Raw genomic sequence first — 11,661 nt, 5'->3', positions numbered from 1 at the left:
TATATATACTTCATCTCTTTCTGTATGTATACGTTTCGTCGCGTTATCTTTTCATCTTAAGCAGTTAACAACAGTCAGTTCGTTCGTTATAGTATATTATTTCCTTTTCTAACAGAGCCTACGTCGATTTTCCATGGTTTTCTATTATATCATAGTGTGCATTCGCGAATCTGTGGATGTGTGCAATGTGTAGATAGACTATATGAGTGTGCACGGCGTCCAGACACGTCTTTGCACGGGTCAACAACGGTTTTAATTGATATTAATTACAGCGTAACCGGGTATTACATTTAAATACTCGCGTATAGTACAAACAGACAATATTGTTGCGTGGTAAGGAGGGATTCGCTGGATCGATCGGTCCAGAGGAATTATCTACTTTCGCAATGTCTTCCCTTCCTATTCCCCGACAGGAAGACATCGTCTCTGTCCAACTCGAGCTGTTCGCGTCTACTCCGAGATCCATTCTTCCCCTTCGCGTTTGATTTTTTATCGAAAAGTGGAAAATCCGGGGAATATTTGGTTTGCTACGACGCTGATCACTCGATTGGACGTCGGCTCGGTTTCTCTGATACGCCTTCCATCGTAAGGCTCCAAACGATTACCGCTCGCTCTGCTATATTGTCCATTGCGATGGAAAACGTGAACGCGTGATCGAGTTACACTAATGAAAGTGGGAAGGGGCAAGAATCCAAGAACGCCACTGTCGGATGAATCTTATTCTAATCTGCGCCTCTCTCGCACCCTTTCTCTTATTTCTTGACTCTTGTATATCCTTCATTGCTTTCTACGATGAAAAGTTAGCGAGAAGTATCGGGGTTCGATTCCTTTGTTGAAACGTGACAACTTCGCCAGAGTATTCGCCTCCTATCTCTCGAACTACACCTAAATCTTATCGTTTTAGAGTCCTCCTTCGGGGTATCAACGTCGAACTTCTTAAAACGGTGATAAGGATCTAGTAAAATTGGCAGTTTGTCGCTTGATCGACCCGAAGGAAGAAGCGTGGTTAATTAGGCTACATCCACATCGAGTTGAAAACCGATAACGAGTTCAGTCACGGATTACATACATCTTATTAAACATGAACACGATTACGTACATGCACACACATATTTTTTTTTACGTTTTTTTTTTACAATATTTTTTTTAAGTTAAACGTTCATGTCGTCGTTAATTGGCAGTAAAAGGTAGAAACCGGAACGATCGATCGTCCGTTCAATCGCAACGTATATAAAATCGTTAGAAAAAGGGTTGTAGAAGATGGTTCGAAGGTGTCGCGGTTCACAGTCGAGTATCTCGCTGTCTTCGTGTCACCTCACATAAATTATACCGATCTAGATCTTTACATACGGATTGTATAAGAGTCCTAGACGAGAGAACAGTCTTCCGATTCGTTAGAAAAATGAAAATGAACTCAGCTAGGAGAAATTGTATAATCTTGTCGAATGAATTTTGTTTTGAATATCACAAAGTCTCGTTGGATCACATCGTTTCTTTTGATCGATCGCGTATGTTGAACAAGTCGTTCTACGATTGGAAATGTATTATCGAACGCTTCGGATTGTCGTCGCTGCGGCTTGTCCTCTATTACGCGCGACCGGCCACGCCGGAATTCGAGTCCAACGCGATTCGTTTGATTAAAGTCTTACACGTTAGACACTGATCACGATATTTAATTAAAATTTGAGATAGGACGCACTCTCCTAAATTTTATTTCAGTCCCGTTCTCCTGTCTCAATTCTTATAGTGACGTCGCACGCTCGGAGAAGATAAGAGGCAGAGATACGAGAAGGCATTCGCCAATCTTTCATACGACAGCGCGAATTCGAGAAACCGTGGGAACTTAAAACGACACGCCGATATAAAACGATTCTTTGGTAAAATGATCGAAAGATCCAACTTACATAAATCATTGTGTTACATTTAAATGTGTACGCGGGTGAAGTGTGTTTCATCGAGATTAAGTGTGCACGTGTGTGAATATATACAAAACGGGGGATGTACATTTACGCTATGAGTAACGGTGAACGAAGGTCCGCGGGGTGATGTGCGTCAGCAAGTGTGGTTTTTGGCACCCAGCAACACCGGAAACGGGACCCTCATTTCTTCCAATGTATACTCTCTCATTCTTAAGAACGTACGCGTACGTATAAACTAACAATTATTTACAATATGCAAACGTATCTTCTTTAAGCTGATCCTGGGATCGAGTCGGCTTCCGTTTGTGCGAAGACGTGTCCAATTTGAAACTCCTTACGCTGCGGCCTGGCGAGTCAAAGAAAAGTATTCGGCGTTTTACAAACGTCACGCTTATGTCAGCTGCGCCGTAATTGTGCAGACCCTGACCCGAGAACTTGACCGCGTTTCTACTCGCCTGTGTGCGACTATATGTTAAATGGAACTACGGTCGATTGTTTGTAAATCTGGGAAACCTTTTCGTATCTAAGTCAGGGTCCAGTTGAAATATTTAGCAGCAGTATCAAGAATAAAGAATGCTAGACATCATAGTTTTACAGTTAACATTGAAAATCAAGAATCATTAAATATCTTTTAATTTATTAAATTACAAATTGCCCATCCTGTCTCATTATTATCACATTAGAAATTAACGCTTTTACGAAGAGCACGTAAAAATTTGTAAGTTTTACGAAATTTACGACGAGTACTTACAAAATCAGGATTAGGCTTCGGGCAGTGAGGAGCTCGATCGGTTACAGCGGCTCGGACCGGTTCGAGGGTACACTGCAACCGAAGATCGGCAGGCATCATTGAGGCAACATCTTGCAGCTCGACTCCATACCCTCTGGTCGCATACGCATGCTGCCGTTCGTTACGTAACCGTTCGCGTCGACGATCACCGACACGCTTCCTGGGTGGTTGTGGTAGCTTACGTTTCTATGAGTCATCACAATGTTCTTCTCGTGCTCGTTACCCGTGTGGGTGAACATGCAACTGTCGCTGCTCCTGCTGCTGCAAGGCTCCATCGGATGGTCCACGTGAATGGGCATCGTGTAATCGGACATTGAATTCACCTCGACGGTCGCGTACTCTCTTATCATCGTTGATTTCGGAGAGTAATCCATCTGCATGTGTTGCATCGATGAAGTGGGTACCTCTGCTTGATCCGTGATCGCAGCCACGTGGCCGTTCGCCATTGAATACAAATCTGGCTCGTCGTGGCTTTTCGTTGATAGCATCACCTCCAAGCACTGATACAACAACGCGTAGTCTTCCTGTAAAAAGAGAAGACAAAAAATTATAGATCGTCTGAAGATTTTCAAATTTTTTACGCTAATTATTTAAAATGTACCTTTGACCGGAAGACTCCTGGTCGCTTCATGTACAACAGTTTCGCGTACATATAAATATCAGCACATTTTTCGAACTCCAGCTGCTTGCTCAACGTCGTGAGCAAAATGAAGATAGCAGCCTCCACGCCGCCGTATCTGATAGCAAATACAAATTATTTATTTCATATTCATGAAAATTCATAATTTTTTATATAAAAAAATGTGTGGAGAGCTACCTGTCCATCACGACGATAGGACCGTTTTGATAATCACGATGCAAATCGTGGATGAGTGTAACGAGTGGTCGAGGGTTGGTATTGTGCGGCCAGAAGCCGGGCTGGGACCGCGGACCTTGCACGATCTTAGCACTCAGCTCGTAATCGTCTTGCAACGATCGCACCGCGACTTCTCGCAAAATGATACCATTCGCGGTTTCCTTGATCCCGCATGATCGCACGCGGAACGTCTCTGATTCTAAATCTTTCCCTTCGGTAGGCCAGAACTCGGGATATTCCTGTAAATTATTTATTACCAGTAATGAAAGTTATGTTAATTAATTATTTAATGTACTGCATTGGAAGTGGAGAACTTACTTCGTCGCATTCGGTTAGCATGACTACAGTCTGCGCGTTGTAGTTCCACATCATCTGCCAGAATTCCATGATGGTATTCTCCATGGGATGTTGGGTGATGATGAATTCGCGATTACGATGGAAGCCTGATCAGAAAATTACAATTTCATTTTTTCTATCATAATTGTGCACGATAAATGATTTTTAAGATTTTCGAAAACAAATTCCAGATAAGAATTTCTTTTATCCAGTACTCGGATATTAAATTTTCTATTGAAATCTGAGATTTAATGATCGTTCACCTGCAATCCACGTAGCGTTGATATAGTCGCTGCCATCGATTCCAGGTTTGGGCGTTAAATGAACGCGAGCAGTCTCAATTGATATCACTTCCTGATTACGATTCTTGTGAAGATTACACGGCTTGATCGCCGATACGAGGTTGAACTCCTTCGGTTTCCATGAAGTCACCAGTTTATATTGAGCTTCAAGATTGTTCCATCCATCGGTGTTGGCGTTATTGGGACTTAGCATGTGCTGAACGTAGTCCAACAGATGGTTGGCGTCGATGTTCGTCTCGCCGCTTTCGATCGCCTCTTGCAAAGCGTGGTGAATGAACACGTACTGCTCTTCTGTCTGGACCAAGAAATTTCGTTGCGTGCGGATGTGTTTCAGGAATCCGAACACGTTCACCTCGTTCTTGCACTTGGCCTGCTTCAGCATGGCGTCGATCACGATGTAAGTTCCCGTGCGTCCGACCCCAGCGCTAGAAGAATTATAAATTCATCGTTGAACGCTTTAGTGATCGACAACGGAAGAGGAAAATCAAAGTAATTTCATATGTCCTTGCGAAAGAGTTATTTCAATTTTCGTTAAACTATTTTACCTGCAATGGACGACAATGGGTCCCGCATCCGGAGGATTGGCATTGGAAGATTTCCGGATGAAGCTGAGAACCGGTAAGGGATGTTCCGGCACTCCATGATCAGGCCAGCCGGTATAATGATATTGCCATATGATTCTTTCACCCATATTAACTCCGTTCTTTTTTTTCTTCACCTGTAAGCATCATTAATCCATGGGACCCAATCGACTTTTATCAACCTTCGAGCGGTCGCGCTATATCTCGACGAATAATTATAGATAAATCGGAAATAAAAATTTCTTATCAAGTGTTCTTAAGATAAGGCGAATGAAGGAAAACGCGTTACAGGCATCAATTTTTAACATAGTGATTTGTAGGACAGCGCGACTGCTGGAAGGTCAATAGTTTCCATTGATTTCCTTAATAAATATTCCAACCTTTAGATGACGAATCTGTAGGGTGCGAATGGTGTAAGTTGCCATTACGTCTTCCCTTAGCAGAGTCACTTGAATATATCCGTACGTTTCAGAACCCTTCTTAGGCCAGTACATATCACATTTTTTCTATAAAACGCGTAATTATAAAATAATGATTGCACATACAGAAAATCTGAATACATATGTAGAAGAGCAGAAAAGTTTTCGAATACTTACGCGGCCACGTTCCACGAGATTGGTGATCATTACGATGATTGATACTTTTTGCTCCCACACCATGCGCCAAAATCCATCGAACGTCGGTGGCAACGGACCCTGGGTGCCAATGTACGCACGGGTACGCTGCCAACCGTCAATATAATTCGCGTTCACGTAATCGTGACCCTTCTTAGGCGGTCCTCCACCGCACGATAGCAATTGCACTCGAGTGTGATCATCTGCGAACAGAGATTCCCATTCCACATCTTCTATTGTTCAATCGAACACCTATTCAACATTTCTCATACACCCCTTATTCTATTTAATTATTCAGTAATGATCTCGATAATCGACTACAAAAGTACTTTATTGACCAGTTCGTTGAATCAAATTCTGTAAATTGAAGTTTGACATCACGGATCGAAGTCCAGGTGATCTGTTCTGTTTCTCTCTAATCCACGGGCATTGATAGGCATTAACGAGCCGCAAAGCATCTGTGACCTCGTTGTCAAATGCCCGCCGGTCACTCACATTATAAAAGCGACACGTCAACCCAATAGTATTGCGAACAAATCGGTGCAGCACAACGAGTTCTCGACCGAATTCGTGCTATCTAACGTCTTATTTATAGTCCGATAAGTTATCGTAATCGAATCGAAAGATTTTCGCTGCTAACACTTTCCACGATAAATCGGATAAGTGGAAGAAGAACGAGTCGGTTAATAATTCACATACTTAATTCAACGTGATCGTTTTAAGTCGATTGTTCTCGTCGGCATATTGACCTTTGACTCAGCATAAGAATTAGTACGACGGTTTATCGAGTAATCTAGTGATTGTTATTAAATCTTCTTGTGTTACTCCTATCACAAGTTTTAAATTACAATTAACAGGTACTTAAATAATTTCTTTACGTACTCCGTCGATTCAAGTGAAGAAGACGTAACATTCATTCATTTAACGATATGAGTAGCAACAATGATAATGATCTATCGATTGCCAGGCGAGGAATTTCATGAATTGAACGAAACTTGTATAGAAATAGAAAGCGACGTTCGAGCCTTGTGATTTTTGTCGTGTTGAGGGCCGACAGTCGCGGACTTTCGATACGCGCGATTGCAACGGTTGCACGGCATTGCAGGTTTCTCTGTGAAGCCTTCTACGAGTAACGTGACGAATAGAGCAAAACCTTGAGGAAACGGAAACGCGCGAATTAATCAATCGATGGACCGCAGATACAATTTACTAACAGAGACACTTGCTAGTGAACAAAATTAAGGATGTATTGGCTATACAGTCAATCCCAAAATTTTATGTACTTTAAAAAAACGCATTTGCTATAATTAAGAAGAAATCAGACGTCGGAAGAACAATCCTAATAATAAATAGCTACGNCTATATAGCCAATACATTCTTAAACCTCGCGATGAAAGGGAAACTCGATTAAAAATAGGATCAGGTTGCCGGTGGTCCACGGAAAAGAAAACAAGGCTTGGAACCACACGTGCTTCGATTTAAATACATTTTTCCGTAAGAAACTCTTTTGTTCGGATAACAATTGCACATGATTAAAAAAAATCTGATAAAATTTCACTCACAGGCCAGAATGTTCAAATATCGGTTCTTCGTCTTGTTCTCAACGCATTGAGAATTCTCCGCGGTGAATTTTCCTGTTTCGGACTGTATGCACTCGTACTCCTTGCTGAAACCAATGTCGCCGTCGGCGTGCAGGCTCGCGACATGCTGTACGAATTTCGAGACAGCAACCGCGGTCCGTTCGCCGTCCTGCTCGGTGTTCTCCCATTCCTGGAGCGTCGGCACGTTCCGGGGAGGATAGTCCAGGAAATAGTAAGCCGTATGGAAGCATTTCCTGAAAATTGGCCTCAGGCAAGGCCTGATGAGTTTCGTCATAAGCATGCATTTCAAAACGAAAACGTGAAACGGACGTAGAAACGAAAAACACAGGTGAAACGAGGTTTATCGGTTCTTCACGGATTCTTATCGAATCGCCTTGGAATAAAAAATGAATCGAGTGCAATGGAAAATACGCATCGGTCTCGGGCGCCCGTTTGATAACCGATCGAGATCGCACGTTTAGAATCAACGGTGTCGTTGTTCTCGCGTTTAACTCACACTTCGAGGAACTTCTTCATCCCGTCGTCGTGCTATCACTATCCATTCTACGGTTGTGCAGCGGGTTTACGCGATCAGCCAAGAGGCGAACGTTCTTTGAATAGACCAGAGCCGCGGCGTCCGTGACCCAGATTGTTATTCCTTACGAATCGCACGGTATCAAGTCGACCGCGTGTTTCAGCATGTTCGAGCAGTTCGTACGATCGAGGGACTTAGACACGTGCTTTGGCACACGACTGCCACTTAACACGGCTCGGCTCGGGCCTCCACTTCTCTGTGAAACGAGCGTAACGAGCGAACTGGGAAGTCGTCGTTATCGTGGGCGATAAGAGGTCAGACGGAGATTCTGGAGTGGAAGGAGTACGGGTGTGCGAAAGAGAGAACTCGTTACCGCCTTTCTTAACGATAACCGAACGCGGTTTACAAGTGCGTCGTCGGAGCCACTCCGTCGCGTCGCGTCGCGTCGCGCCGGTGAACTGAACGCTCGGCAAATGCGTGCGTTTTAATACCGCGTGACTGCACCGTGGATTGTTTGTAATTGCACGATGACGGCCGAACGGCTATTATCGCATGATGGGGCACGGCTAGGTATTGTATTTGCAAAGCTGAATGAGCGAATGTGACCGTGGGCAGTAATCGCGTGAATATTGCACTCGGGAAACGAGTATCTGCTCGTTCTTATAAAATTAGATTAAACGACTAATTAATTTTATTGGCAAACTAAATTAACGAAATTCAATAAAGAAACAGAGATCCGATCCACAATTCATCGTACATCGTTTTCTAACTAACAATAACACAGTTCAATGTTCTCTGTGAATTGTTAATTGCATAATGTATGCACATTCATTTTTATTCTAAATAATGCATCAAGTGTCTGATGAATCATAGACGGGCATTGAAAAGAAAGATAGATCCTCACTTCCATAAGACGAAGGACGTGATCATGAGCATTACAGCCAAGCAGGCGCAGATCATCCCAGCGATCACTCCATTGCTGAATCCCCTGGGGCTGTGCGACAGCAGCGGCGGTGCTCTGTTGCAATCGCGGATACCGCGCACCTTTTGTGGATCAGAGCCCTCCCCTCGTACGATCACTCGATTATCGATAGTGCTCCTTGTTCCACCGCGAATCACAATTTCATACACGCTGTTCATCGTCAGATTCGGTATGATCATCTGCAAGATCAATAAACATTTTTCTTGAGATCGATCGATCGATCGCTATTGTAATTCCATGACTCATGCAGTGTGATAAAACTCAAGTATGCATTTCCTGTGCCACAAGGTCGGTTTCAAACATATATCTGTTCGCAGCCACAGGTATTTGTTCCGTTCGATAGATAAGAGAAATTCGATCGAGAGATTCGCGGTATTAAAGTTCTAGTCCAGTTAGCTCGACGCACGTTCATTTCTTTGCACGGTCTACGGCGTCAAACGAGGTAGTGAAAACGAAGAAAGTGGAAAATTTGTCGCGGCTGGTGGAATCGAAGTGAAAATTGTTACGTTCATAAGTTTTAATCACAAATATTGCAATATCATAAACTAGTTATGTATACGAGTGGACGTATCGAGCAATGCATTACTCTGTATCCTGTTTTCTACAGCTCTAACATTCCATGACAATTTATATGTAATTTACAAGGCTATCAACAAATTTCTAAAAATGATCCTATTTGATGTATTATAAATCTTCTGATTAATAAATTAATAGAAGAATGATCATGAATAAATCATGTAATTTATCATAGATCTATGATTTTTATTTTTCAGTGAAAGTAACCACCGATGAAATAATTGCCAGACTTTTAAATGTCTTAAGGTTTATAAAACTGAGAACATACCGCGCTTTCGAGGAGATTCTTTTCGGTCGTCATTTCGATCTCCTCGTAACGGTCCTCGTTCTCGATCCTGTAATTGATGAAGTAGTAGTCGATCGAGCCCCAGAAGAGGCTCGGCCTGGCCCACTGGATGTAGATGGAGTCTTGGGTCGGGCAAGTGACGTTCAAGATGATCGGCGCGTCCGGTCCTGAAATATCCGTGCGGCGAACGATGTGCTCCGAGGGCTCGCCCTCGTTCTTCAACGTGTACGCCTTCACCCATATCTTGTACTCGGTATACGGGTCTGCGACCATAATTCATCACTCGATAAAGATGCGTAATAGAATCATTTGTATGAATTTATATCTAAAATCTTGTCTTATCTCGTTAGTAACGATTATTCTGTATAAAGAGAGATTTACTCGACTGTATAAATCGTGAACGACAACGAACTATAGACGGAACGTTTTTTCGTTTGCGTCCATTAGCGAAACATCAGATTTATCTCGGATCGAATTTATGCCTGACTCTACGAGTTCCAGATTCGAGCGCGTTATCTAACAATGCATTCACCTACAGTCATCGAGCCCGAGCACGTAACTCAGCGCTGATAACAACATTTCGGCTTATCGCCGAGCCAAAACACGCTGACGTTTCTTGTTGTTTTACTGGAACGACAGTTCTCGAAACAGATACTCTACGGTGCTCGCGCAAGCTGCTCCATTTCCGTTTAGTACTCACCTAGCTCTTTTAAAAGGAATTCGATCGCCGGCCCATTGTACTCCCCGATCCTGTACATTTGGACGTTCGTGTAGTTCGAATGCATATAGTATATGCGATAACCGGAAAGGATCCCATTGCTGTTCTCCGGCTCGGCCCATGACAATTCGATGGTGGTCGATGTGATGCCATGAGACGTTAAGTTCAATGGTTTCGTAGGGACTGAAAAAAGAGCAATGAATGTGAAATAAGAATCTCAAGAATTTTCGAATATCCAATTCCAGTCCATTTATTTTATGTGACTTTCTCATTTGGGATTGCATTCTATTTAGCAGACGGATTTTATTCATCGCACATATAAAATATGAAAAGCAATTTTTAACTAACGAATGAGGATCACATTTTTCTCTATGCTGTTACAAACGTTTTGCACAGAGATCTTATCAGTGGCTAATGGAGATTTAATCTCGATTGAAGAGGTATCAACGGCGCGTGGTACAACAATTTTTGTGCTCGAGGTGAAGCAGCGCTCTCGAAAACGTGCGGCACCGTAAACTATTTTTCGGTCGATGCACTCGTCGCGCGATTCGCGTTCTCCCATCTTTTTCGTCTGCCGGCTCATCGACCAAGGTGGCTTTCCAATTTCTCGCGCACAAAGACGAGAGCCGGGCTCGCGACGGCCGAAGTCTGAATAATTAATTTCGCCTCGAGTGTCTTCTCAGACCCCTTCGCGCGGCGACAAGTAACTCTATAGACATCCATTCACTTTTCGTGCGCGGCCACAGCCTCCTAAGATCTTCTAAGACTCAGCTACTTATGATCCATGCAGATTAATGACGGTATTCTCAGAAGAAATTGGCTTCCCGAAATTGTTTAGTTTCTTTTTGGAGTTACACAATGAATTATTTATACGAGCGATGTCTGTTATATTTTATCATTGGCACGATAACAGGATCGGGTCTCGTACGAGCTTGTAGAAGAAATAAAAAATACAGACCCGTGGCTCAGACATCAGATCTCGTTGTGTAACAGCTTCTTAAACAGGAGAAAAGAAAACGAAATGCACGCTCTGTTTGTACGGCTTCGCGATAGGATTTCGTGAAGTTTAAACAACGGAGGGTGCGAGGAACCTTAGCCGAGGGACTTACACCGCTACAGGGTGCTAATCGCATTGGAATCTCGCGATCAAATGTCGTGGACACGGGCGAACATTCGGATAAACATCTGTTTAACGAAGTTTTCATGTTGCACTTCGGCCTGTTTCAGATTTCAAACGATACTGCGGCAGGAAAAGCGATATCCTGCGACCGCCAAACAGACTTCAATAATGCTACCCTCTACTGCTTTTCTGTAACGCTATACTCCAACGCGTTAACCACTTGAGCGACACGCGATTTCAACGCACGATTGCTCCTGGGATATTGTAACGTTCACTGAATACGATAAACAAAATAATAAATCATATACCAAATATACATTCTTGATAATTTATTAATGCTCGTTATAATAATTAATAAGAAATTAGCATAAGAGGATTGAATCATGAAACTGCATAATAAATAATGTATGTGCATAATAAATAGTGCATTCTTCATTGTTCGTCAATGATCATTAATTCACATGAT

The 11,661-nt window shown here is 42.8% G+C and overlaps 1 protein-coding gene across 3 annotated transcripts in view; it reads right to left on the bottom strand.

Moving 5' to 3' along the window:
* Positions 1 to 230: 230 nt before the first annotated feature.
* LOC108623082 (tyrosine-protein phosphatase 99A) overlaps positions 231 to 11,661 on the bottom strand; it is a 281,109-nt gene continuing 269,678 nt past the window's right edge. The window contains exons 7-19 of one of the 3 annotated variants that reach the window (XM_018021369.2): positions 10,058 to 10,258; positions 9,340 to 9,620; positions 8,418 to 8,674; positions 6,961 to 7,256; positions 5,381 to 5,601; positions 5,165 to 5,290; positions 4,749 to 4,921; positions 4,165 to 4,628; positions 3,884 to 4,008; positions 3,527 to 3,804; positions 3,311 to 3,446; positions 2,671 to 3,233; positions 231 to 2,265 (exon numbers count right to left, since the gene is read on the bottom strand). In XM_018021369.2, coding sequence (XP_017876858.1) covers positions 2,766 to 3,233; positions 3,311 to 3,446; positions 3,527 to 3,804; positions 3,884 to 4,008; positions 4,165 to 4,628; positions 4,749 to 4,921; positions 5,165 to 5,290; positions 5,381 to 5,601; positions 6,961 to 7,256; positions 8,418 to 8,674; positions 9,340 to 9,620; positions 10,058 to 10,258 — 3,026 coding nt within the window. In that variant the 3' untranslated portion in view covers positions 231 to 2,265; positions 2,671 to 2,765. The remainder of the gene's footprint in view (positions 2,266 to 2,670; positions 3,234 to 3,310; positions 3,447 to 3,526; positions 3,805 to 3,883; positions 4,009 to 4,164; positions 4,629 to 4,748; positions 4,922 to 5,164; positions 5,291 to 5,380; positions 5,602 to 6,960; positions 7,257 to 8,417; positions 8,675 to 9,339; positions 9,621 to 10,057; positions 10,259 to 11,661) is intronic. The other 2 variants (XM_018021370.2, XM_018021371.2) reach the window with 2 other exon arrangements.

Source organism: Ceratina calcarata, unplaced genomic scaffold (assembly GCF_001652005.2).
Source record: "Ceratina calcarata isolate Rehan_Ccalc_2016 unplaced genomic scaffold, ASM165200v1 scaffold250.2, whole genome shotgun sequence".
NCBI classification, from domain to species: domain Eukaryota; kingdom Metazoa; phylum Arthropoda; class Insecta; order Hymenoptera; family Apidae; genus Ceratina; species Ceratina calcarata.
The sequence above is the reverse complement of the archived record's forward strand: the minus strand, read 5'-3'. Positions and strand labels throughout refer to the sequence as shown.